This window comes from Heterocephalus glaber, unplaced genomic scaffold, assembly GCF_053883595.1.
Source record: "Heterocephalus glaber isolate CG9 unplaced genomic scaffold, H.glaber_assembly_v1.0 deba00001600, whole genome shotgun sequence".
Classification (NCBI taxonomy): Eukaryota; Metazoa; Chordata; class Mammalia; order Rodentia; family Bathyergidae; genus Heterocephalus; species Heterocephalus glaber.
This window is the reverse complement of record NW_028258372.1, coordinates 23,811,493-23,838,009: the sequence shown is the minus strand read 5'-3', so window position 1 is coordinate 23,838,009 and position 26,517 is coordinate 23,811,493. Positions and strand designations below refer to the sequence as shown.

At 33.2% G+C, this 26,517-nt stretch overlaps 1 protein-coding gene across 4 annotated transcripts in view; it reads left to right on the top strand.

Moving 5' to 3' along the window:
- Nucleotides 1-26,517, top strand: part of Tpr (translocated promoter region, nuclear basket protein) — a 56,864-nt gene that overhangs the window by 28,947 nt on the left and 1,400 nt on the right. The window contains exons 28-49 of one of the 4 annotated variants that reach the window (XM_004862786.4): nucleotides 1,256-1,393; nucleotides 1,479-1,610; nucleotides 2,698-2,828; nucleotides 3,813-4,023; nucleotides 5,035-5,178; nucleotides 5,442-5,640; nucleotides 6,474-6,679; nucleotides 6,871-6,932; nucleotides 7,550-7,758; nucleotides 8,886-9,158; nucleotides 9,818-9,966; nucleotides 10,502-10,585; nucleotides 13,273-13,473; nucleotides 14,221-14,352; nucleotides 14,570-14,660; nucleotides 16,354-16,538; nucleotides 17,687-17,755; nucleotides 17,867-17,958; nucleotides 20,490-20,596; nucleotides 21,993-22,088; nucleotides 22,201-22,357; nucleotides 23,944-24,062. In XM_004862786.4, coding sequence (XP_004862843.2) covers nucleotides 1,256-1,393; nucleotides 1,479-1,610; nucleotides 2,698-2,828; nucleotides 3,813-4,023; nucleotides 5,035-5,178; nucleotides 5,442-5,640; nucleotides 6,474-6,679; nucleotides 6,871-6,932; nucleotides 7,550-7,758; nucleotides 8,886-9,158; nucleotides 9,818-9,966; nucleotides 10,502-10,585; nucleotides 13,273-13,473; nucleotides 14,221-14,352; nucleotides 14,570-14,660; nucleotides 16,354-16,538; nucleotides 17,687-17,755; nucleotides 17,867-17,958; nucleotides 20,490-20,596; nucleotides 21,993-22,088; nucleotides 22,201-22,357; nucleotides 23,944-24,062 — 3,187 coding nt within the window. Of the gene's footprint in view, nucleotides 1-1,255; nucleotides 1,394-1,478; nucleotides 1,611-2,697; nucleotides 2,829-3,812; nucleotides 4,024-5,034; nucleotides 5,179-5,441; nucleotides 5,641-6,473; nucleotides 6,680-6,870; nucleotides 6,933-7,549; nucleotides 7,759-8,885; nucleotides 9,159-9,817; nucleotides 9,967-10,501; nucleotides 10,586-13,272; nucleotides 13,474-14,220; nucleotides 14,353-14,569; nucleotides 14,661-16,353; nucleotides 16,539-17,686; nucleotides 17,756-17,863; nucleotides 17,959-20,489; nucleotides 20,600-21,992; nucleotides 22,089-22,200; nucleotides 22,358-23,943; nucleotides 24,063-26,517 lie in introns of those variants that run through there. The other 3 variants (XM_004862785.4, XR_015444583.1, XR_015444584.1) reach the window with 3 other exon arrangements.

Genomic DNA, 26,517 nt, shown 5'->3' with positions numbered 1-26,517 from the left:
AACATTTAGAACCATGTCTGATGGGCAATGTGTGCTTAAATTCCAGCTATCTCAATTTATTACAGTTGTCATGCATATATCTAGATATCATTGTAGAAAGAAATGATTCTAACTGATACATAATATATTTTTCTTGACAAAGGAGCAAAAAAAAAAAAAAAGTCAAACCAACAACCAAAGAAAGGAAAAGAAGTTGCTGTAGTAGTGAAATGGATGTTTGGAACACAAACTTGACTCACAGCACTCACACTATCACTCAGAGGCTTATTGCTGAGTTATCTCATTCTAAGATGCAGTAATGTACCCCTACATCTAGAAGAGAGAAAATTAAGACCTTAGAACATTTACCTTCTCTTAACTGGTAACTAGTTAGTTAAAATGACTAGGGAGAAATAGGGGAAAGTGGATAACTAGGTTTTTAGGGTTTATGTTTCTAGCAGAATTTTAAAGTTACAGAATTATACCGTCGTGAAAAACAACCCAAATTCAAATGTTATTTCACCATGGATATAATAGATCCTCTAATTCATGGAATTAACACTTGGAAGAAAAAGAGCAGCATCAGAAGATTTTAACAACGCATATTGTCTCAGTCTGTTCTGTGTTCTTTGCTATTGCTTTGTGCTGTAGAAAAGCAAATAAATGAAAATGTCCTAGCCCACAAACAAGTTGAGAGGGGGAGTCCAACTCTTAGATACAGTGGAAAGACAGTCAAGAAGGTAATACACATATTTAAAATAATGTACCTATCCAAGCATGACCAACAACAATGAAATATGTTATAGTTTAAAAAATGATGTGTGGAGGAGTAACATCCAAAAGATGGATAATTATACCTATGAGAGAAAAAATGCAAATCATTTAAAACCAAAGTGATGAAATAAAAAGGACAACATGATGAGGGATTTCTTAGCAAGAAAAAACCTGACGATCAAAATAACGTTATTTTAGAGCTTGTAGTAAATTCATTGCAGCAAGAAAGAAGAGGCAGATGTTATGTAAATGGGGATTGATGTTTTTACCTAATGGTAATACAGGCGGGATGTCAATGTCTTTTTATTTTTGTAATTTCTAACATTTGTTTAAACTTGGATTAGCATACATCACAGGAAAATAAACATGTAACCTTTGAAAAATTTCAGTTAAAAGTTGAAATTTAAATCCTCTACTTTGTTGTAGGGAGGATTATAGCTGGTAGGAAGAGATAAGCTCTTCAGCTACTGAATGTTCACTTGTATGTGTTTAAAACCTTTAGGTAACTGCTAAAACAATGGCTCAGCATGAAGAACTGATGAAGAAAACTGAAACAATGAATGTAGTTATGGAGACCAATAAAATGCTACGAGAAGAAAAGGAGAGACTAGAACAGGATCTACAACAAATGCAAGCAAAGGTTTGTGTCTTGCCAATCAAGGGTAAAGGCATGTTATTTTTAACAATATTAGAAATGAATTTTACAAAATTGTCACTATTTTCAGGTGAGGAAACTGGAGTTAGATATTTTACCTTTACAAGAAGCAAATGCTGAGCTGAGTGAGAAGAGTGGTATGTTGCAGGCAGAGAAGAAATTATTAGAAGAGGATGTCAAACGTTGGAAAGCACGTAACCAGGTAAATAAAGTTAAAGTCATTCAAAAACATGAAAATGATAAACAAAACAAAAAAAGACATGTGAAAACGATTTTTAGTGATAGAGTAAACTAGAGTTGTAAAATATTTACAGAATTAGTGAAACTTACAGTGTTATTGCAGTTGTAACTCAGCTTTAAAATTTTCTTTGGTTAATTTTGTGTATTTTTAGGGTGGCTAATTTATTTCCTATAATTCCAAAGTTTTAGGCTTTGCTTTTATCCCTAAACTACTTGTCTACATGAAAATCGACATTTATATAGTTTATTGAAGCACTTTAAGAAGACTCGCTCACTGGAACCTTTCATGAGGGATGGCACCAAGTAGGGTGGTGCAGTAGAAACTCCAGGTCTGTGTTCAGGCAGAAGATTGGAAATCCACCTTCCACATACTAGTTGTGTAACTTGTGAGATTTTCTTAACCTCTTTGAGCTAGTTTTGCTCATTTGTAAAATGAAGATAAGAAATTACTATATGGCAAAAATAATATATGTACAGTAGTTTCCCTGGAACCTAGAAAATGCTCTAGTGTTGTAACCATTGCTATCTGAATAGGATTTTAGGATTTTTAGGGCCCTTTTATTCTTTGATTTTATTATACAAGCAATTAAAAAATCAAGAAGGGATCATAAGCTACTCAAATCCAGATATATTTTTGTTGCATTATCCTTCCTTTTCTTGTGAATTCAATCAGTTGCAGCTAGGGTTTTTTAGTATGTTTGTAATGTATTATGTATATATTTTCCTGTTAAATGTCACTTTATGAAATTACATACTTAAAATATTTTCCGTTCTCTGAGTACCTTTATTTGGCTTCTGTGTAACTAATCTGAAATGGTTTTTTTGCACTTATGAAAAAATAATAGTTAATGACATTTAATTTTTTTCTTCTTCCATTTTGGCTAGATTTAGCTAAACTAAAGGTTTGAAATTAGTATCTGACATTTTGATGCTTGATCAATTTGCATGCAGGACACTTAATGTAGGCATGGATACTCTACCATTTTGTTGTAGCACATTTTTTTTTTTTTATAAATCCTAAAAAAACAAAGTACACATTTTTATTCTAGCATCTAGTGAGTCAACAAAAAGATCCAGATACAGAAGAATATAGGAAACTCCTTTCTGAAAAGGAAGTTCACACTAAGCGGATTCAACAGTTGACTGAAGAACTTGGGAGACTTAAAGCTGAAATTGCAAGGTATATTAAAAGGAGCCTTAAATTATATGTCATACATGAAATATTAAAGGAGTTGATTAGTTTATTTCAATGTTTTATATAACTCCCCAAATGCTTCCTGGTTTGAGAAAGAGTAGAAAGTACTAAAGCCCTTATATGTGGCCTTCCCTCTGTTTCTCTGGGGAATCAAGTAGTGATTTAATGTTACGCTTTCCTGTATGACTTATTTCTCTGTATTGGTGTAAGTCAAAAGCTAAATTTATTTTCTGAACAGTAGTCCAGTTAACTTTTGCATGACATTTTTCTTTTATTTTTGTTGGTTAGCCTACATTTGTCAACTTATAAAAGAATTTTTAAGGTCTTTTTAATGAACTTAGAGTTATTGCCCCTTTAAAAGTAAGAAATTAAATATTAAAATTAATGGTTTTGGTTTACAGTTTGAAAGCTTCATTGTCATTTGTTCGTGTCATTGGCCCCTTTCACATAATCCTTTTTGGCTTATAATTTTTTTTCTCTATTCTCTTTATTTCTATCATTAGTCTGGCATGTTCAGGAAGAAAGATTATTTCTTAAGAACAAAAAATCTTAAGATTCAAAAGTTAACTGCCTAAAGTTTTACAGACTTAGTTGTCTCTCTGGCTTTTTACCAAAAAAATTTTGATAGAGTAGAGTAGAAAGCATGTAGCTTTTGCAGTCAAACAGATCTGAATTAAAGTTTGGATACCATCAGTTGATTACTTTGTAAAATTGAGCATGTTACTCAAGGCACTTGTAGCTCATGTTTTCTCAAGTCTAAAATGGGCATCACACCTGTGTAATAAGATCTTTCTAAAGGATTGTAAATTCATAAGTAATTATCTGTTGAAGTGTGTGGAGTGGTTAGAGTTTTTAATTTAAAGGCTCCTATTAAAGCAACACAATATAAACTTTAAAAGTGAAGTATTGTGAAATTTGAAGTCTTATATATTTAGCTTTTCAAAGAAACCTTTCTTTCATTTCTTTAAGATCAAATGCATCTTTGACAAACAACCAAAATTTAATCCAGAGTCTGAAGGAAGATTTAAATAAAGTAAAAACTGAAAAGGAAGCCATCCAGAAGGATTTAGATGTCAAAATAATTGACATTCAAGAGAAAGTCAAAACTATTACTCAAGTCAAGAAAATTGGGCGCAGATACAAGACTCAGTATGAAGAACTGAAAGCACAACAGGATAAGGTATTTTAAGGAAAAAAAAAATGTATACATTCATGTGTTTATTAGGATAAATACAGAACTCTTCATAATTTTGAATTTGGGTTTTAAATTCTAAATGCTTTTTGTTTTTTGTTTGTTTTGTCTTTTAATTACTGGGGATGGAACCCAGTATGCTACATTCCCAGCCCCTTTATTTCTTATTTTTTTCTTTAGAGACAGAGTCTTACTAAGTTGCCCAGGCTAGCCTCCTGTCTCAGCCTCCCAAGTAGCTGGGATTACAGGTGTGTGCCATCACATCCAGCTATCCTAACATCATTGTTTCGTTTAAGATATGACTAAAAGTGCATTACAAACTCATAAAGAAACTTTGGTAAATGCTAGGTGTTTTAGTTCAGTTTTTACATTTTAAATGGTGTTCTTTGTAAAGATATATTTTCATAACTCATTGCCAGTTGAAATTGTGTATATCAAAAAATGATAGTTTTTAATAGCTAAACAGGCTTTATATATAATTGTAAATAAACTTATTTATGTTACTTACTTATCAAGAAGAATTTTAAAGTTTTTGTTATAGTTTAAATCCCAAAGGAAAGTAACTTGTGTCTTGACTTTATATTTATTACATGTTGGATTAGAGAATAAAGAAAAAATCTGGACTTCTTACCTCTCAATATTAGCCAGCGTTAGCACTTTCAGTATGCTTTTCTTTACATGTAAGCAGTATGCTTTTTCAAAGAAGTAATGTCATTGGATGTCTCTGCTCTTCCACTTGATTTTTATTATGAAAATGTTTCTGTGTCAAAAAGTCATCTACAGTGCCTCACTATTTTGATTTGATGTTTGATATCTACTTGTATAGAAAACTCCAAAGTCTTACTTTTGGACACTAAAATTATGCCATAGAAATTTCACCTTTGAATATCCTTAAAGATAAAACTTTGCATAGATGTGGTTATTTCTTTATATAAACTCTCAGAAGTGGAATTACTAAATAGAAATATGTAAGTGTGTTATTACTATTTGTCATCTTAGGTCATGGAGACTTCAGCTCAGTCTTCTGGAGACCATCAGGAACAGCATGTCTCAGTACAGGAGATGCAAGAGCTCAAAGATACCCTCAACCAGGCTGAAACAAAGTCAAAATCACTCGAGAGTCAAGTGGAAAATTTGCAGAAGGTATACGTGTGAGAGCAGTAAAGATGTGTCACTAATTCCTGCTGTATGTCTAAAGAAATACATGTTAAACACTGACACTCCCTTACCTAGTAGGAATGTATATATTTTTTTACTATGAATAGATCATGCATATAAATAGTATTTATTCATCTTCAGGTAATTATTTAGTTGGCTTCATCTCCATTTTTACTTGTAAAAAAACAAAAAGTTTACATTTTAAGTCCATAGGTAATCAGTGAATACTTTTTTTTTACCTACAAAAGACATTATCTGAAAAAGAGACAGAAACAAGAAATCTACAGGAACAAACTATACAGCTTCAATCTGAACTTGCACGACTTCGTCAGGATCTTCAAGATCGAACCACTCAGGAGGAACAGCTAAGACAGCAGATTACTGAAAAGGAAGAGAAAACAAGAAAGGCTATTGTAGCAGCAAAATCAAAAATTGCACATCTAGCTGGTAAGTTTCTGTATAGATTAAAGTGTACACGTGGTAGTGAAAGTTGATGATACGCAGACTTAATTGGGAAAGAAAAAATATAAAGTGAAATTTTTGTACATGCTCTTAACTACTAGGTTTATTCGGTTAGATATTAACATAGTGAATCCCAATTTTCAAATGATGATGTTCTTGCTATTTGCTGTGTTTATGAAGTCTTAATGTTGGCTGATAATCACTATAGGTTATTGTAGTCTTTCTGCATTAGTGTATAACAGTTCTGCTTTGTGGCAGAGATCCTTTAGATGCAGATTCTGCTGCCCAGGCACTGGATCTCACCGGCTCAAGGATTTTTCTGAGCCTCCCTTGAGGCTCATGTGACCCTTTAGGGAGAATCCCATGACATTTATGAGAAACCCAGTACTGCAAGGCTCGAGGCTTTGGTTACAAGTCTGCTTAGTAAATGTCGAATCCATCAAGTTTTATTATCAACGTTATTTTTAATGATGTTAAAGATAGTGTCCAAGTGAGTTACTTCATAAAACAAGTTAATATATGCTATAATAGGTGATATGAAATGAAAATTTTGCAATTTATAATGAAATGTAAAGGGTTTCTACTTACTAGGGTTCTTTAATTTTTAGATCTTAATAAGAAGATATGTATTTATGTTGGAGAATATATATTTTATATTAGAACATGGATATGTTTAGAACTTTGCTCACTAAGACGACGTATCAGAACTAGTGTAGATTTTAAAGTAGCAGAATCTAGCATAACTTGTGTGTCAATTAAGTGTATAAATGTTACTTCTAATGTATGATTGTAATAATATCACATGGATACTTCTTTAGGTGTGAAAGATCAGCTTACTAAAGAGAATGAGGAGCTTAAACAAAGAAATGGAGCCTTAGATCAGCAGAAAGATGAACTAGATGTTCGTATGACGGCTCTTAAGTCCCAATATGAAGGTCGAATTAGTCGTTTGGAAAGAGAACTCAGGGAGCATCAGGAGAGGCACCTTGAGCAGAGAGATGAGCCTCAAGAACCTACTAATAAGGTGATTAGATAATTTTGCTTAAATAACAAAGCAGGTTTTTTTCATAGATTTTTCTTGAAAGTACCTGGTGACTAAGGAGCCTTCATCGGAGTGAATTTTCACATTAGTACAATACTAAAATACTATGATAGTGTTGTCTAGAGGACTGTTGTGTGGGATAGACACAGATATCAACAGTTTTCTCTTTGTAGGTTCCAGAACAACAGAGACAGATCACGTTGAAAACCACTCCAGCTTCTGGTGAAAGAGGAATGTGAGTTTTCTTTTATAGCCTGTTTTTCTTATTAAAGTTTAGGACACATCTAGTAATCTTTGGGGGGAAAAAAACAGATACATGTACTTTATTGGTTTTGACATACTCTCAGTCCTGTTGAGCAGAGCACTGTGACAGAGAGAAAGAACACCTCTCATCTTTGAGTTTGTGATTTTTATCTGAATGCTACATTGTGACAGCAGTAAAAGGCTAGCCTGAGACCTGGGCTCAGCAGTTTTAACACTGGTTGGATGTGTTCTGCATTATCTGAGTACACTACTCCATAGCATTCCTTAGTTTTAAGTGCTTAAATTTAAAACCTTTTCAATAAGAGGTTTGAAATATTTAGTGAACAAAAATATAAAACTGCAATAAAGACAGATACACTTTAAAAAATAATGAAAATGTATTTTTAAAACTATTTGTTTTAAATCTGACAAATGTACCTAAAGTGATGTCAGGAAAAATTATCAGTAAAGCTTAAACCAGATTAAGATCATATTTGCTCAACTGCCTGCTTAAGAAAGTAATACGCCTTTTCTTAGAGTATATGTATTTTGTAGAGAGTATTTATAATAATTATGAATGCATTGTTTTTTGCATTTCTCTTTTGTAAGTGCCAGCGCATCAGATCCACCAACAGCCAATATCAAGCCAACTCCTGTTGTTTCTACTCCAAGTAAAGTGACAGCTGCACCTATGGCTGGGAATAAGTCAACACCCAGGGCTAGTATTCGCCCAATGGTTACACCCGCAACTGTGACAAATCCTACTACTACCCCAACAGCTACCGTGATGCCCACTACACAAGTGGAATCACAAGAGGGTTAGTAAAGTAACACAAATCCCATTGGACTACTTGTTTACATTTATTTTGAGAAGATTACAGTAGCATCAAGGATAAGTGAGGCATCCAAAGCTAAAGTTAGACATCACATTGAAAATGAGTAAATGTTTTGAAACATTTACCTCCTAGAATACTTGTTAATGCAGCAGATTTCTGCCTTCCCTCTTTTTTATTTTGTTTTGTTTTTATGCTAAAGAAGAGCTAAAATATATTCCTATAAATTATATGGTGTGACCCTAGGACCAATAAGAAAGATATGAAAAACCATAGTAAATTGCTTGCTCAATCCGTTATTCGCTGAAGTTATTTGTACTTCTTGTTTTCTCTACTTTGTTCTCATGGCACTTTATTACTCATTATAACAGTTCAACTTTGTATTTTATGCATACCTTTTTACTCCACTAGGTTGAGCTTCTCAAAGTCAGAAATCTTGGGGGGTTTTGTTGTTTAATCCTTTTAGCTCATCCCAAAATGTTCACTAAAACTTTTGCTGTATGTCTATTTCCTTAAAGTTTATATTTTGACAAATGTTAGAATTCAATAAAATTTTCAAGTGTTTAGAAATACGTTGTATATGTAAATGCTGTGAAAACAGTATTTCAGCTACATTCAGTAAAATAATTATCAGATAAATTTTCCATTAAACTTTTTTTTTGATGTGGATATTGAATCCAAGGCCTTATACAGTCTAAATAAATACTCTACTGCTGAGCTATCCTTAGTGCTAAACTTAATGTTTGTTTTATGATATCAATTTAAAGCAGAATGGAGCACAATGAAAATTTCTTATTTGACTCTGAGCTTCTTAATGTCATTAGTTTTATTTGGTTTTAATTTAATTGGAACAGTAGATACATGAACCATTTTAAGTTTAATTTAGCCAACAAATTATTTCAATTGCAACCTATCATATCAGTCACATAGGTAATACAAAAGTAAGTAACATAATACTTACTTTACTTTTACCCAGTGTTTTTGTGTAGTAAGCAGTAAGAGATTTGTACAGAAAAACTGCAAAATGTAATGTATACCACAGAATAGAGAAGGCTAAAGACTGCTTTAGTAAGACCAGAAAACTTAGATTAAATATTTTAATTATTTTTCAGCTATGCAGTCCGAAGGGCCTGTGGAACATGTTCCAGTTTTTGGAAGCACAAGTGGGTCTGTTCGTTCTACTAGCCCTAATGTCCAGCCTTCCATTTCTCAACCAATTTTAACTGTTCAACAACAAACACAGGCAACAGCATTTGTGCAGCCAACTCAACAGAGTCATCCTCAGATTGAGCCTGCAAATCAAGAGTTATCTCCGAATATAGTAGAGGTTGTTCAGAGTTCACCAGTTGAGCGGCCTTCAACTTCCACAGCAGTATTTGGCACTGGTAACATTAATTTTAAATGGACTTACACATTTATAATCTCTTTGATATAACACATATGATGAATGTCCTTTGTAGGTACTTGCTTTCTAACAGTTGTTAGAAGGAAAGGATATATTCTTAACATTTTATTTCATGTTTATCATTGAATAGGTTTCAATCAGTTTATATCATAGAACAAAAATCTTTTTTCCCTTCTAGTTACTTTTTGCCTAATTTTAGCAGTGAAACAACTCCAAACATTATATGTAACTTAATGTCAATCCCCCAGGCTGAAAGACTCTTTTAAGGAGTCTTACATTTTATGAAAGGCTCTATTAAACTCTGCAAAGCATTTATTTATCAGTACAGTTGCAGTGATTCAGATGTATTGTAAAAGTTAGCTGGCTTTATAAAAACAAGGGTTAGGTTACTAAAAAAACCATTGAATCAGAACATAAGTTGCCTTTTGTTTACTCATAGATTAGCAAGAACAAGTTACATTGATGGAGATTTAAGATTTGATTTATTGTAAAATTCTGGTCTGTACATTTAAATGTTTATTATGTTCTTTAGTTAATTAACTATATTGGCTAATTTTAAAAATGTTGTTTAAGTTACCTTTGTCTAAATGAAGTTATTATAATGCTCTTATTCAAGATGTAAATTCTTTAATTTTAAAGTTTCAGCTACCCCAAGTTCCTCTTTGCCAAAGCGTTCACGAGAAGAGGAAGAAGATAGCACCGTAGAAGCATCAGACCAAGTCTCTGATGATACAGTGGAAATGCCTCTTCCAAAGAAGTTGAAAAGTGTTACACCTGTAGGAACCGAGGTGGGTAAAGTTCTTTCTGTTTTATTCATACTTCTACCAGTAAGGTTAGGTAGGATATTTTTTTCAGTGATAAGCAATGACAGCTTCATAATATATTATGGGGAAAGCTCTTTTTTAGCTCAAAAGAAAGTTTTTGCTGACAGCCAAGGTCTAATTACTGTTGCCAGTGGCATTTTATATTCTGTGCATACCTTTACTTGAATTTGTCCCCATTTCAATATAAAGCACAGAAAAAGTTGGAAAAAGTTGAATTCTATTTCATGGTTTTTTTTTTTAATTTGAAGAATAAGGAAGTTTATAGTTTAAAGGACATTTCAAACTCTTGTCTTTTTCTAAGATTTAACTGCAACTGTGTCCCTTTTGTTAAGTCTATACTGATGAATAAGTAAAAATAAGTGACCATTTCTGGTATAAAGCTTTATAAAATTATAGACTTGAGTTTTGTTTGCATATTGTTTTGTTGCAAGAACTGACAGAACAGTAACCCTTCAGGTAATACTCTGATGTGAACCCTAAATTGTACATTATGATTCAGGAAGAAGTTATGGCAGAAGAAAGTACTGATGGAGAAGTAGAGACTCAGGTGTACAATCAGGATTCTCAAGATTCCATTGGAGAAGTAAGAACAAACTTGTTGCTCTTAGTGAATGAAATTAGCTTTGACAAATTGAAACATTTTTGGACTTTTTAAAACTTGCCTTTATATTTAATGAAATATTACTAGAATTAACCAATGCAGTTTATACTTTTTATTGTCCCGGGAATATAGTATGCTGTAAATTTATATTAAGGAATATTTGAGTAAAGGTTGATTCACCATTAAAATTATTTGAAGGACAAGTGCTGGTTGAGTCTTGAATTAATCTGTAATGCTCCATTTAGTGGTCCTCTATTGTTTCTCTTTCAGCATTTAAATAGTCTATGAAAGGAGATTCATTTGTACACTTTATTTTTTAACTCATTGAGGCTCCTTTAAGAGCAACCTTACTAATCAAGAGACTCTGAAGTTACAAAGCATTAGGTTCCATTCCTCACCTCCACCATTCTGAAACTGTGGAACTATAAGCATGTCATTAACTCTTAGTTGTTTTGCTTGTTAGAAATTTACAACATTTTGATTGTACAGTACCTAAAATATACTTGCCATATATACTGACAATATTTCCTTTTATCCCTGTGCCCCTCAAGATGAGAACTCATGTATAATAAGAGTTGACTATTAATAATTAACAGAGTAGTGCTTAACTCAGTACTATAGTCAAGTATTGTTCTAAGAAATTTGTATTAACTCATTTAATTGTCACAAGAACCCTACTTTGTATGTGAAGAAACCAATGCACAGTAAGTAATGACCCCAGTTCAAGAAATACTGAGCTGGATTGAGTCCATACTGTGTAATTTTCCAGCTCTCCTGTGAAGTTTGAACAATATTTCTCTGGAAAAACTTTGAGGATCATTTTAGTGTGAAATTATTTCATCTGTGTAAAATTAAGCAGTTGTCTCAGGCTAATCATAAATAACCATAGGTTGCAAGTAAATTTTAGTTTCTAAGTTTCATTCATTTTCTGGGTTAATTTTACCAGTGTTCTTTGACTTGAAAACACAAATCTAGCTTTCAGATGAATGTATAGTACTAAAAATGACAAATGTACATCTTAGAATGTTATCCAAAGACCATAAGCAATTTGACATGATATGTGGGTTTCTATTTTATCCCCAGACATAGTTAAATTGTACTAAAAACTACAAAAACTTTTTCTTGAGATTGTCTGTCACTCAGCCAGTATCATTTAGCTTTCCATTAAGTTGCCTTTCCTTAAATAAGCATGTCACTTTAGGCACATTTTTAATTATACCATGACTTTCTCATTTTTTTTCCATTTTGGCTTATATAATTTTTTTATGAATGTCTTGGCTCAAACAGTATTGTTGTTGGCTTATATGAAAAAAGATTTTACTGAGTGCTTAGTAGACATTTTTGTAGTAAATTTCAGAAATTAAGTTAACATTTATTTCAATAGCAAGCAAAATACCATTGTGGAAATAAATTGATCAAAGAACTATGGACCAACAGCATTTCAAAGTTTTTAGTTATTTGAACTTTGGAATATTTTCATAAACACTGCCTGTTGAACATCTATTTACGTCATTATGTGACTTAATTTATGTTAATTGTATTTCTTCATTTGTGTAGTAGAACTATACTTCTTAAAGGAATTATCTTACACATGCCAACATTGGCTGAACACTGTAGGTGGTGGACAATATGTTAAACATTTTCAGTGCATTTGTTGGCCTAATACTGGGAAGATTCCTACCCAGCCATAGTTACTCTTCTGCCCGTTTTTCAGATGGAAATCTGACAAGTAACCTGCTCTTTAAAAATTAGATCCTTGATTTGTGCCATTCTTTTCCATATTTGTGCCATATCTATTTTAGGTACTTTTCAGTCAAGATGTACCTTCAGTGAGGTACAACAATCTACAGACACTGTATGTAATTATTTTTTCCTGTTTGTGATTTTTTTTCTTTTTGTTCTCTTTTTTTTTTTGAATGTGAGACATTTTATAAAAAGATAATAAAAATAGTTTGCTTTATTCAGTGCACTTCTACATTGTTTTTGTGTATGGGGAAAAGATTTTTTAGTAAAATTTTGCAGCCCTCTGACCCTCTCCTCTGACTTTGCACTGTCAGCTAACCACCACATTGATTATAGAGCACTTGAAATCTGCCTAGCCAAATTGGCTAAATATAAAGTATACATCATATTTTGAAGATTTAGTAATCATTTTAGTACTTTTTTTTTTTTTTTTTTGGTACCGGGGATCAAACTTGGGACCTTGCCCTTTCGAGGCAGGTGGCAGAACCACGGAGCTAAATCCCTGGCCTAGTAATGATTTTAAATTTCAAAATATTTGATAATTTTTACCTTGGTTACATATTGAAATAGTATTTTGGATATATCAGTAAAGTATACTATTAAAACTTAATTTTACTGTTTACCTGTTTTGTTTTGTTTTTCTGAAATGACATATGTGGCCCAGTTCTTTGGCATCACTGATCTACAATGTCACCCTAGTAGTTCTGAATGTATACACATCTATGTGTGTGTGTATTACTTAGTAATGTTAATAATAAACATTGTACTAAAACAGTAACAAAACTCAAAAGTTTACCATATATTTTAAATTCTACCTTTTTAAAAAATAAACTGCTACTACTAACGTGAGCATTCTTTAGTTTTTACTTTGACCTGTAGTATCTTGCTAATAGTTTTATTTGATTTTTTAAATTTTATTTTTAAAGGGAGTCACTCAGGGTGAGTACACACCCATGGAAGATAGTGAAGAAACTTCTCAGTCTCTACAAATAGATCTTGGACCACTTCAATCAGATCAGCAAACCACAACTTCATCCCAGGATGGTCAAGGCAAAGGAGATGATGTTATTGTGATTGACAGTGATGATGAAGAGGAGGATGATGATGAAAATGATGGAGAACATGAGGTAATTTAGTATTTTTTTTAGCTTTTTCTTGAACTAGTGAAGTCCTTGCAACTACTAATGTATCAATTAGTAAATTCTAATACGCAGTTTTACTAGATTATGTTGTTTTTATCATTTCTTAAAAGAAACAGATTTCTTTCTTCTTAGAGCCCTGTACTGCATTCCACAAGTCATTGAGGTATTACCATCAGTGAAATGTATTTTGAGTGGAATTTGATATTTTAGGATTTAGTCCTATACTGATAGTTTCTCATTTTAGATTTTTTTCATTAATAAAGCCTCATATTTTAAAAATTCTTGATGTGGTATAATTTTATTCTTAAAACAAAAATAATTTTAATATTCTACCTCCTTAAGTTTAGATAGAATTAAAATGAACCTTGGGGGCTGGGGATATAGCCCAGTAGTAGAGCACTTGTCTAGCATGCAGGAGGCCCTGGATTTAGCTCCCAGTGCTTCAGAAAAATAAAGTGAACCATGTGACACTTTGTAGCTTAGAAGTACTATAAACAATCTCATGCAAACAGTAGAAATCAGAACTGATCATTATTGTACCAATTCCATCAGTCATCACAGTTGTGCTGTTTGGTACCACTGAACTAATCCCATACAACTCTTAGGATAGTTTCTGTATCCTGATCAGTGAGAGGGGTCCCTTAAATTTGTTCTTCAGTGTGGTATCAAGATGTGCAAAACATGTCAGCCATACCCTGTATCTTTATTTGTGCTTGTGGATTTTTGTACTAGGATTATGAAGAAGATGAAGATGATGATGATGATGATGAAGATGACACAGGGATGGGAGATGAAGGTGAAGATAGTAATGAAGGAACTGGTAGTGCAGACGGCAATGATGGATATGAAGCTGACGATGCCGAGGTACCTGGTTAGGATTTTGGCCATTTTAAGAGCTTGCTGACAAAACTTGTGTTCCCACAATATAAAAGACTTCTTATTATTGGGACACCAAAACATTTTATTCTTCTAAGGTTTTTTTTGTTTTTACTGTAGTTTGATATGGTTAATTACTTGATCTTTTTAAAAAGATATTTATTTAATTTATTTGTGTTTTAAGTCATTACATTTGTGTTTCTAGGGTGGTGATGGAACTGACCCTGGCACTGAAACAGAGGAAAGTATGGGTGGAGGTGAAAGTAATCAGAGAGCTGCTGATTCTCAAAACAGTGGTGAGGTTTTTATTAGTCTTTTTGAATTGAATATTTCTGGCAATATTCTCTAAACTAACATTTTACTTTATATAATAAAATTTAGTAAATTGGGAAGCAAGGGATTTAGTAGTCTTGCTGTCACTGTTATACTCATATAAAAGTCTATTGTATAACTGTCACATGCCATCAGCCTGCTGTTCTTTGTACCTCATCAGACTGCAATAAAGCACAAATATTTTGAAATATGTAATGTGTTGCTTCTGATGCTCTTACTGACTGGAAAAACTAAAGCAGGGACTTGTAACAGCTGACAACCAGAAGAGGTCAGTCTAATCAAACTATGTTTTAAGAGTTGTGCATAATTGCAAGTTTGCAGTGTTGTCTTCCAAACAAAACAATGAAAAAATATTTTTTGATCAATATAGCATGGCTTTTGGTAAATCTAATCTTTGAAACAATGGGTCATGGAGATCCACTGGAAACTTGTTAGGCATTCAGGGATTGTGGAAATTATAGAAATAATTTAGTTTTAGTAACATAGTTTTAAAAGAATTAGTGATCATCTGGTATAATATAATACTCCTGGCTTCATAGGTAATAATACTGAGCCAGAACAATTATTACTAATATAATAAAACCTTGTATATTTAGACTAATAGGAAAATATTGTAGGTGGGCTATTCTATAGCTGTGGGTATTTAATAGGCATGGAATATTTTACTTTAATTAATGTAAAATAAAGGCAAACCACCGTTTCAACTTTGATTTTTTTTAAGAGAGAAATAAACCAGTGAGTATTAAGCTATATAATAAACAATAGTGTTCTTCATAAGCATTTTACAGATTAAACATTTTCAATGTGTCATGTAAGCAGGGCACAGAGAGAAATCTTCTTGCCTTTTTAGGTATTATCACAAAAAAAGTCTTTTGAGGGCAGATGTTCATAGCTATTTTTCCCTGATACAAGACACATAGTAGATGCTCATCAAATATTTTTACAAGATTTTTCCCTTCTTTGTTTTGTTTTAGTTTGTTTTTGTAGTCAGGTCAAAATAGGCCTAGTAGTCTGGGTAAAATAAAGTTATTAGATGGGTTTGGTACATTGCTGAAGTTAATATTTTTCTGAGCACTTCTACTTGTCTTGATATTACCATAAACTTACTAAATTAAGATACCAGTGAAGAATCTGAATCAGAAGTGGCTTACCCAAGGTTACAAAGATTCCAAATGATATAGCAATAATTTATTCTAGACCTCAATTTTATAAGCTGCTAAGTTTGATGACATGTAGTTTTTCTTTTCATACTGGTAGAATTAAAGCCAACATTTATTAAATATATGCTTTATGATGCATTGGATTAAGTACTTTATGTCCACTATTTGAAGTCTTATGGAAAACCTTACTTGTACATTAAATTTGCTGTATTAATGAAAAATAAGACTCAAAAGAAGTTAAGGGGGGCCAGGGATTTAGCTCAGTGGTTTCACCGCCTGCTGTGCAAGCACAAGGACCTGAGTTTGATCCCTGGTACCAAAAAAAAAAAAAAGTTAAGGACTGTCCTAACAGTTAAGGACTATTTCTACCATACCTTACCATTTTATTTCTGGAAATATTAGTGAGTTGAACAATCCTAGGGGTTAGATTTGTATTTCTAGGAATTATCCAGGTTTCATTGTGAAATGTAATAGGTCAAAATAAACACTTTTCTAGGAGAGGGAAATACAGGTGCTGCAGAGTCGTCCTTTTCCCAGGAGATTTCTAGAGAACACCAGCCATCATCAGCATCTGAAAGGCAGACCCCTCGAGCACCTCAGTCCCCTAGACGCCCACCACATCCGCTTCCCCCACGCCTGACCATTCATGCTCCACCTCAAGAATTGGGGCCACCAGTGCAGGTATTAAAAGAACTGGTCACTCTGAAAACTGAACTGTAAAAGATTTTTGCCTTTTCTCCGTTTTTTGTTTTTTTTTTTAAGAAATTAAATAAGCTTTTAGTGTTCTGGCACATTTTATAAGATTTTTTTAAGCAAACTAATATCTGATTTTTCATCCTTAAAATATGGTAGTAGTTCACTTTTATTTTCATAAATGGATTAAAATTTAGAAAGACAAGTCTTTATAAGAGCTGTATATAAATTGCAATGATTATAGTCATAGCAAATAAATTCTGATTGTCTACAGGTTTATAATTTTCTCAGATTTTAATTGTAGCAGTTTAGTAGCTTTAGTACCATTACCATCTTTCACCTTCACCTTTAACATGTGGTAGGCATAGATAACTCTTAATTGGGAGCTCTTGCAGAACACAGCGGGAAGAATACAAAGATTGTATTGATCTAGCTTGAATTTTTACCGTTTCATAATGTGTTGAAAACTGTCATACATAGATTCTGCTAAAATACCACTGATGAAGATAACTGCATTGTATGAAAATAAAAAGTTTTAAAGGTTCATGTATAGATGCTGCAAAATAATATTCAAGGATATCATTTTAGAATTGTGTTAACTTGGAAGCAGTTTTTAGGAAGTCAGTTCAGCTGTTTAAATTCCAAAACAATAATTTAGCTTTCAGATCTAAAAGCATACTTGCTAACATTTTCGGTTTAGGAGACAGAAACTAAATTCATTTCATATAAATAGTATCATAGATGAGTTTTCATTTAAATATTGGTTAATATTTTATCTCTTGGATTATATTTGTTAATGTAAGTAAAAAAATGTTGCGGCAGCACTGAGCCACATCCCCCTTTTAATTTTTATCTTTTATTTTGAGGTAAGTTCTCACTAACTTGCCCAGAGTTGCCGTGAACTTGTTATCTTCCTGTCTCAGCCACATGAGTACCAGGCCATTTGCTACCATGCCAGGCTGTCACTGATTGCTTTAGTATGAGAGTAGTGGCAATTTTTCTTGAGAAAATATCTTGATTACATATTTGCTAACAATATAGTTATTTTAATGCCAGCACAAGTTGTATCTGTTACTGTTCGGTATTTATTTTATTGCCTAATTTCTTAAAATAAATGTAACTCTTTTTTAAAACAGAGAATTCAGATGACTCGGAGGCAGTCTGTAGGACGTGGGCTTCAGTTGACTCCAGGAATAGGTGGCATGGTAAGTACCTATTCATCATGTAAAAGTGATTTACTTGTTTAGCCAATGTATACAATCCATATCTATTCTGTTGTGACTGTTAAATCCTCTTTTCTGTCTTTATTTCAGCAGCAGCATTTTTTTGATGATGAAGACAGAACAGTTCCAAGTACCCCAACTCTTGTGGTGCCACATCGTACTGATGGATTTGCTGAAGCTATTCAGTAAGTTAATGAAAAAGACATTTTTTCACTAATCAAATCTTATTTCTCTGTTTGTTTGATTTATTTGTAAGACCTTATCTGTATATGAGTCACTTGAAGTAGGAAAGTTGAGAATGTAATGTTAGAAAAATTACATAGAAGTGAATGAAATATGGTTGTTTCTAGCAAGAATTTTAAATTTAAAGACAACATAACAGTGGTTAAGAACATGGTCTCCACACTCATACTACTACTTGTGTTTGAAACTTCACTACTTCCTAGCAATAGCAAATTCCTTAGGTTCTCTTCATGGGCAGCCTGATGTTTAAAAATGAGAATAATACAATAGTTTCTACTTCACAAGTTGTGGAAATTATATGAATTGGTTTATGTTTGCTTTTTCAAATAGCTGACATGGAGTAAATGCTGTATTAATGTTGATGGAGATATTTTTAATTACAGTGATCCTAATGGATAGCATTATTGTGAAAACTAAGCATATGCCAAACAATAAACTAGACAATCTAGACAATCTAGAAGAATTGAGTCATAAGCAATAGGCTTTAGTAAAAGTGAAGAAGTAATTTCATTTTGGCGGAAAAATCTGAAAAGACTTAATAAGGGAAGGTATTAAATTGAATCTTCATCACTAACATTTAGCATTCCCAATCATTGATTTAATCCTAATAACTGTGAGCATAGATAATATTGTTGTCATTTTACAAATAAAAATATTGAAGCACAAAGATATTAGTTAATTTGCCAGAGGTGAGAGAGATGGGAAGTAATCATTTGAGGTTTTAAACTGTAATTAGTCTGGCTATAGAACCTACTGTGTTAACTGTGTGCCGTATCTGTTCTCAAAGGATTAAAAGGCTTTCTATGTGAAAGTATGAGTGTTTAATTGTGTCTGAAGTATTAGCTGCATAAAAGGATATACAGTACTTGAAAGTCAGAATTAAAAAGTTTCCTTAAGCTTGGACAAAATTGACTGTTTTATCAATACAACAGGTGGCATTCAGAACCGGTCTTAAGCAATTAATCACAATTTATTTCAGCTAACACTTTAGCAAGCCAACTGATCACTGTCAGCTCCTCCCCTCTGAAAGTCAGCATTTAGGAACAGACTCACTGCAATTAAAACATTGCTCAGTATCAGCCAGTGGACAGCATTCTCACCCAAATAAACATGCTTCTACAGATATCAAACTCTTAAGCCTCTAAAAATCACCAGTTTTTGAACTGTTTGCTATAAACGTTACATAAATATAGCAGTCCTCTTGGAGTGAATGTACCTGAACAACATAGCTTTCTCTTTTTATAGAAAATGGTGAATTCAGCTTTGACTTTTAAAATTTCAAACATTAAGGTATAGACTGGTTATGTTAGTCTCTTCCATTATTATAATGAAATACCTAAGAGTAGGCAATTTATAAAGAAAATAAATATCTAGCTTAGAGCTCTGGAAGTTCAAGGGCATGGCACTTACATCAACTCAGCTTCAGTAAGGACTTTGTGGCAGTTGGTATCACAGTGGTGGGAGCCCTTGTGACAAGGAGAGATCAGAGCCCTTTACAGAAAGCCAGAATGGCTGACTAGGGTGTGGCCAAGCCTGTTCTTTTGTAACAACCTGCTTTTGAGAACTAATCCAGGGTCACATGAGAACTTTTTCAATCCCTAGTGTAACACCCCCAGAGACCTCCCTCCCACGAGGCTCCAACTCTCAAAGCTCTGCCACCTCCAACTTCCTTACATGAAGGACTGCACTTCCAACACATAAACCTTTTGTAAAGAAACTTGGAATTTTACTTTTTAGCTAGCACAGAGCTATTCAAGATAAGAAATTTGAGGCGTGCTTCAGAACAGTTCAAAGTTCTTTTGTAAGGAAAGGGAGAATCTACCTGGAGGACTTGAAATTAAAACAAATAGTGTTGAAATAAAAAATTAAATAGATTTGTGTGTTATTATCGAAGTATAATCTGTAAACATTAATACGGGTAAGGAAGAAATAATTCTTGAGTTTTAAATCCTGGATTATGGGCAGGAGGATAAATCATAGTGTTGTTAGGATAAGGGAGAAAGCAAATTCTAGCCATTTAATACTAGAATTTTTTAAACCTTGTGAGTTAGCCTATGAACTCTTACTAGGCCAGACTGGCAACTTTATTTTTTTTTCCTATACTAAATATTGAAAACAGATAAATCTGTCTCATGACTTCATTTTTAACTTTTTGTATATTTTCTGTTGAATGTGTGTTGCTTTTAGTGTATCTATGTGGGGGTATTTAATGGATTCCAAAAATGTGAGCATAGTTCAGGAGACCTAAAAGTTAAATAAATGGCAGGTTATTCATATTATTGCTAAATGTATTGACAGTTGGTACTGTTAGAAAATATTTTTACAAGTAAAAAAACTCTTTATCGGTATTATTTTCAGTCTGTTTCCTTCCTAGCTTGCTGATGCACATTCTTCCTTCTTCCTATATTCTTTAAACTGTGGTGATTTAAATGAGTAACTAAATTTCAGCTGCAATTAGTTTTTGTACATTTAGTTCCCCACAGGTTGCTGGTGTTCCTAGATTCCGATTTGGGCCACCTGAGGATATGCCACAAACAAGTTCCAGTCACTCCGATCTTGGCCAGCTTGCTTCGCAAGGAGGTAAATAGCTAAACAGACCATGAGGTTTCTTGTATTTGTATGTGTTCAGTAATAAGACATTGTAATATGAGTTTTTTTTAATAAAGCAAATATAGATATTTTAAAAGTTGATACTTAAAACCCCATTCTAATTTACACAGAAAGTTACATACTTTTATTACTTATTAAACATTGCTTCCCATATAAATACTATCTTTCCAACAAAGTTTCAGTTTCTTTTAGCATAAGGACTGGCTTTTATATTTGTGTTCTGTGGTAAGTATTCAGAAATACATGTTGAAACCAATAAATATACATGGATACTAGCAGCCATTTTAAAGTTAACTGAAGGACTGCAGCATGTTTTGTTTATGGTGTGATACTTACTCCTAAATGTATGACTAGATTTTTTTTCCATAAACATTTTTTACATTTTTTTCAGTATTTTAAAAAAATAAAGGTTAAAAAAATGTGAAGTAGAATGGCCCAAAATTGTGTAGTAGAAGTAGTCAGTTATCTACACATAAAATTATGCTATTTGTGGAATTAATTATCCTTTATTCTACAGTTGGGAATCCATATAACCCACTATATTTCTGGAAAGTTATCTGGCATTTTTTTAAGTGAATGTGGAATATACGATAGTATGTGTAAAATAAGCCCAAGACAAAAGATTAATCTGTAGTCCTTATAAAGTCATAACATGTAACCTATTCCCTGATCTTTTAGGATATTAGCTCTAACTCCTTGGCAGTACTATCTTATATGAAATTATGAGCTTACTTCATTTAAATGTGTTTTTTGTTGTTGTTGTTTGCTTGGTTTTTGTTTTTGTTTTTGAGTCTCGCTGTGAAGTTTAGGCCAGCCTTGAACTCACTCTGTACCCCAGACTGGCCTTGAACTCTCAGTGATCCTCCTGCTTCAGCATCCTGAGTGCTAGGATTACAGGTGTACACCACCACACCTGGCTAAATTTGATTTATTTTTTTGGCTTTGTATGTTAGGCTAGTTTTCTACACTTGAGAATCAGATCTAGGCTTGAATTGGAATGCTGGTATTTACTAGCTTTATAACCTTAGTGGAAGTTTCATTAGCAAAAAGGAATATATAATACCTTACAGTTTTGGTGAAGAATAAATCTAACAATACTGTTTCATAGTTGGATAGTCAATAAATATTAGCTTCTTTGAAATTTTTAAGAGTAAAAATAAGAACATTGCAGCTAATTATTAAAGGATATTTTCAAAGGATGTGTTTAAATTGTATTTAATATTTTAAGAGCACAATTGTTGGTGAAATATATTGTGGGCTTCACCAAAGTCATGCATTTCTGTGAATTACTTTTTCCTTTTAGATACTTGGCTTAATGGAAATTTTAGGTTTTCAGGCATTCCTTAATACTCAGAATTGTTTTTAGGTTTAGGAATGTATGAAACACCTCTCTTCCTAGCTCATGAGGAAGAGTCTGGTGGCCGAAGTGTTCCTACTACTCCTCTACAAGTAGCAGCCCCAGGTAGGTATCAAAGACAGGTAAATTTTGTGTTTTATTGTTTACATGGAAACCTGTGAAATGTATTCTAATAATTTAACATACCACAGGTTAAGGTTTTAATTTCTTTTTAAAGTGACTGTATTTACGGAGAGTACCACCTCCGATGCTTCAGAGCATGCTTCTCAGTCTGTTCCAATGGTGACAACCTCCACTGGTACTTTGTCCACGACAAATGAAACAGCAACAGGAGATGATGGAGATGAAGTATTTGTGGAAGCAGAATCTGAAGGGTAAAAGTTTATTTTACAGTATTTTTCTTCCCATACAGTCACTAGAGTTTTACGTTTTCTTTTAGCCAGGAATCAGTATGTTGAGCTATTTTCAAAAACATCCTATTAGAATAATAAGCTAAATCATGCATTTTGAAAGGCTTCATTGCATATAGTAGTATATTTTAGAACTTTGAGAATTACAGAAAATGATCTTAAAAACCATTATTTCCCTGAAAATTGCATAATATATTTTAAAATAAGATATTTCTTTAAAACTGCTGTTGCCCTTCCATTAACATAGCAGCTTCTCCCAGAGAAAGAAGTCTTTCTGTGAAAATTAGGAATATTAGGAAATGACTCATTTTCCATTTAGTAGTGGGCTCTCAAATAATCACTCTTTATTTTGGGCATTTAGATTTCATTTTTGAAATACTGACTTCATAAAAATAAGCGATTTTATAGTAGTTTTTTAACATATTGATTATAAAGAAAATTTAACAACTGAAGCAGTATCTTGTGACAAATACATCTTAATCCAAAGGAAGCAGAATAATTTAATGGAAAGAGGAATTGAACAGTAGTCTTGAAGAAGTTAACTTTCAAACTGGAACCTATTTTTTAATAAAATGAAAAATGTGAACTACTGAAGCATAGCTAGAAATAGAACCCAGATTTCCTAAGATAAAGCTCAAGCACTTTATGTAGCAACATTTCATATAGGTAGGTCATCTGTAGTCTGGGAGGTAAAGAGCAGGTCTATCGTTATTCTCTAACACAATGCTGTTTTATTTGGGGAAGAGTACTTGCCATTATGCCATACCGTGTATTCAGGTCACTTCATGTATGTCATTTCTAATCCAGATAATATCCCTGCAAATTAATCTCCACTCTACAAATAATAAAACCAAAGACTCAGCATGTTAAAATACAGTAACTTGCTTAGACTACCAGCTCAGACTAAAAGCCCTTATTTCAGCCCCATGCACTTTACATTTCACAACTTTAGCACACAGTTCTCAAAAACATCTCTCCGGTAAATTGTTACTTATAACTAGGTTAGTCCCTGCAGATGTTAACAAAAAAATTCTTATACTATCTCCATCAGTTGCTTCCTAAATGGGAGAAAAATGGGATTGTAGCTATTGATCCAGGGCTTTCACATACCTTTTAGTCTATCTTACCCAGGCTAGAACCCATGGTGATTTACTGGTGTATATTAATAATTGTGATTAGTGTGAACTATTTTGGTACTTTGCTTTCCTAAAAAGTTGTTTTGGGATTTACCAAAAGTTAGATACTGTTTCCTGTGAATGTCAAGGATGTGAATATTCCTGTCAAAAGGAAAAAAGGTAAAGAGGAAAAAAAGAAAAACGAATAAAACGTAGAACATTTCCTATTGAGAAAAAGAATGAGGAAAAAACAACTTGAGCTCTTTCTTCCCCTTCTTTCAAAAACATAATTACCAATGTCAGAGTGTATAATTTTCAGTTAAAGGAGACTGGTTACGTGGTAAACTAGTGCATATCAGAAAGAATTTGGGAACAATTAAGATACATTCCAGAACCAGTTTTATTCTTTCTAGTCAGTTTTTGTTTTCTTTTCAGTATTAGTTCAGAAGCGGGCCTAGAAATTGATAGCCAGCAGGAAGAAGAGCCTGTTCAGGCATCTGATGAGTCGGATCTCCCTTCTACCAGCCAGGATCCTCCTTCCAGCTCTTCTGTAGGTAAGTCTTGCCACAGTACAACTTATATACATCAAACTTATTTGCAAAGACACTTTCATTAACAACCATCAATAATCTCTGTTTTCTGAATTTTCAAATTCATTACTTAAAGGGGAAATTTTATCATTAAAAGAAAGTTGGCTTATTTTTGCATAAACATTATTATAGGGCTATTCTGCCATTGACAGAAACGCAGACACAGTGGATCCATATTGAAAGAGTAGGTCCCTCTTATTTCATCTAGATTAATGGTTGTCAACATATATTCTGCTCTCATAGACCTCTTGGGTCTCTTATCTATTTAAACCAGAGCATCTTCATATATATTTGGCCTGTGTATTACAGTTCTATCTGAGATTGATAAAGGGGGGTTGGGAGTGAGGATCCTGTTGCTTGAAAAATATGCTTGAAGTTTATTAAAGTTTCAGAGTTTGGTTTTTCAAGTTCTTGAAATTAACTTTGAAAAATATTATTCGTTGCCTATAATAAAAGTTTCTTCTGTAGAATTGTTGTTTAAGACAGTAACAGTAGTATTTATTGAGTACTCAATGTTTCAGGCTGTATGAGGTACAGTTAAAACATGGTAAATGTTGAAATTTTTAAGAATTTATTACAGTAAAAGTACATTGTCATTAATTCCCCTCAAAGTACCCTCCATTACTATAAACACTCTTATCCCACCATTCTTGCCACTTTCTGAAGCAGTTCTGGAACTCCTCTTTTCATGAATGTCTTTACTTATGCTGTTGTGCCTCTTTCATACCTTGAAGCAATTCAAAATGTTTACCTTCCATGGTCACTTTGACTTGGGGAAAGAGCCAGAAGTTGCATGGTGCCAGATCCAGTAAATAAGGCAGATGAGGACACACTATAATGTTCTTATATGACACAAATTGCCCTAAAATATTTAAATTTAAAAATTTATTACAGTAAAAGACACATTGCCATTATTCTCCCTCAAAATACAATCCTTTGCTTTGAACACACTTCTCCTATTGTTCTTGGCGATATGTCTTCTACTATAATAATTGATTTTTTTCTTAAACATTTGTCATAACTTTTAATTCCCCCTTCTGTTAACTAATTTGATTCTCACAACAACCCAGAGGACATGGTGATACACATACATAATCCCCACACTTTGGGAGGCTGAGGCAGGAAGATCAGAAATTCAACCCCAGCTCAGATAACTTAACAATTTAATGAGACCCTGTCTCAAAATGCAGTTTTTTTAAAAAAACAGCCTGAGTATGCAACTCAGTGTGAAGACTCTGGCTTCAATCCTCAGTACTACAAAAGGAAGGAAGGGAAGAATGGAGGGCAGAAAGCTGAGGCACAGAAAGAGTGAATAACTTCTCAGGGTTACTATAGCTATTAAGTAATGGAAGAGCCAAGAAGGAAATTCAGGAAGTTTGACTCCAGAGATTCTATCTTAAGTAATCTATTATACTAGTTTATTTGTCTCAAAATTTTTATTATTTTTTTCTGCACTACTGGGGATCAAACTCCAGGACCTTACGATTACGGCACCATTGAGTTGCATCCCCAGCCCGACCTTTATTATTGAGAAAGTACAGTACTTCAGTCTAACTATTCTCATTTTAATTGTTTATAGCAGAAAACATCTGAAACTGCCATAGAAGCTTCAGATTTTGTGAGAAGCACACACTCATTTATTACATTTATAGTCATAGAACTTGGCTATCCCAAAATCTCTTCCTATGCCTTATAGCTGCTTTTCTGTGACACATCAACTTGTTGGCCAGCATCTCTAGGTTCAGATCTCTTATCAACCTTTTTAACACTTGATAACTTTCAATCTCTGCTCATTTTATCATGAAGTATAGATATGTGTAATGTTTCGATCAGAATTAGAAACCACATGTAAATTATTAAACTCAGTGTTCCATACACAGGCTTAAAAATTGTAGCTATCATAATTAATAATAAAACTACTGCCTAATGTTCTGCATCATCAGGTATATTCTGATACTCTGTAAGAATTATCTTTCAGCAATAACTTGTGAAGAAGTTAAGATGCCTTTAGGGCCGAGGATTTAGCTCAGTGGTTCCGCCTCCTGCCTCGCAAGCGCAAGGTCCTGAGTTCAATCCCTGGCACCAAAAAAAAAAAAAAGATGCCTTTAAATTTGATGATACAGAACACTGTGTCTCCCCATCTGAGTAGCTGTTTATTTGGTCAGGAAATGTTTGAATTTCTGCCATTATGTTATTAAGAAAGTGACATTTAAGTAAAGGCCTGAAGAAGAAAGGGATCAATGCTATATAGTTCTTTGGAAGAAGAGTGTTCTGGGTCAAAGGAAGTCACTGATGGGAAGTCCATAAGTCATCACTGAGTACCTGGTGTTTTCAAAATCAGCCAAGAGGCCAGTGTAACACTGCTGGAACAGATGAGGGCAGAGACTAGCGGGAGACTAGATCAAGTAGATCTTTGTGA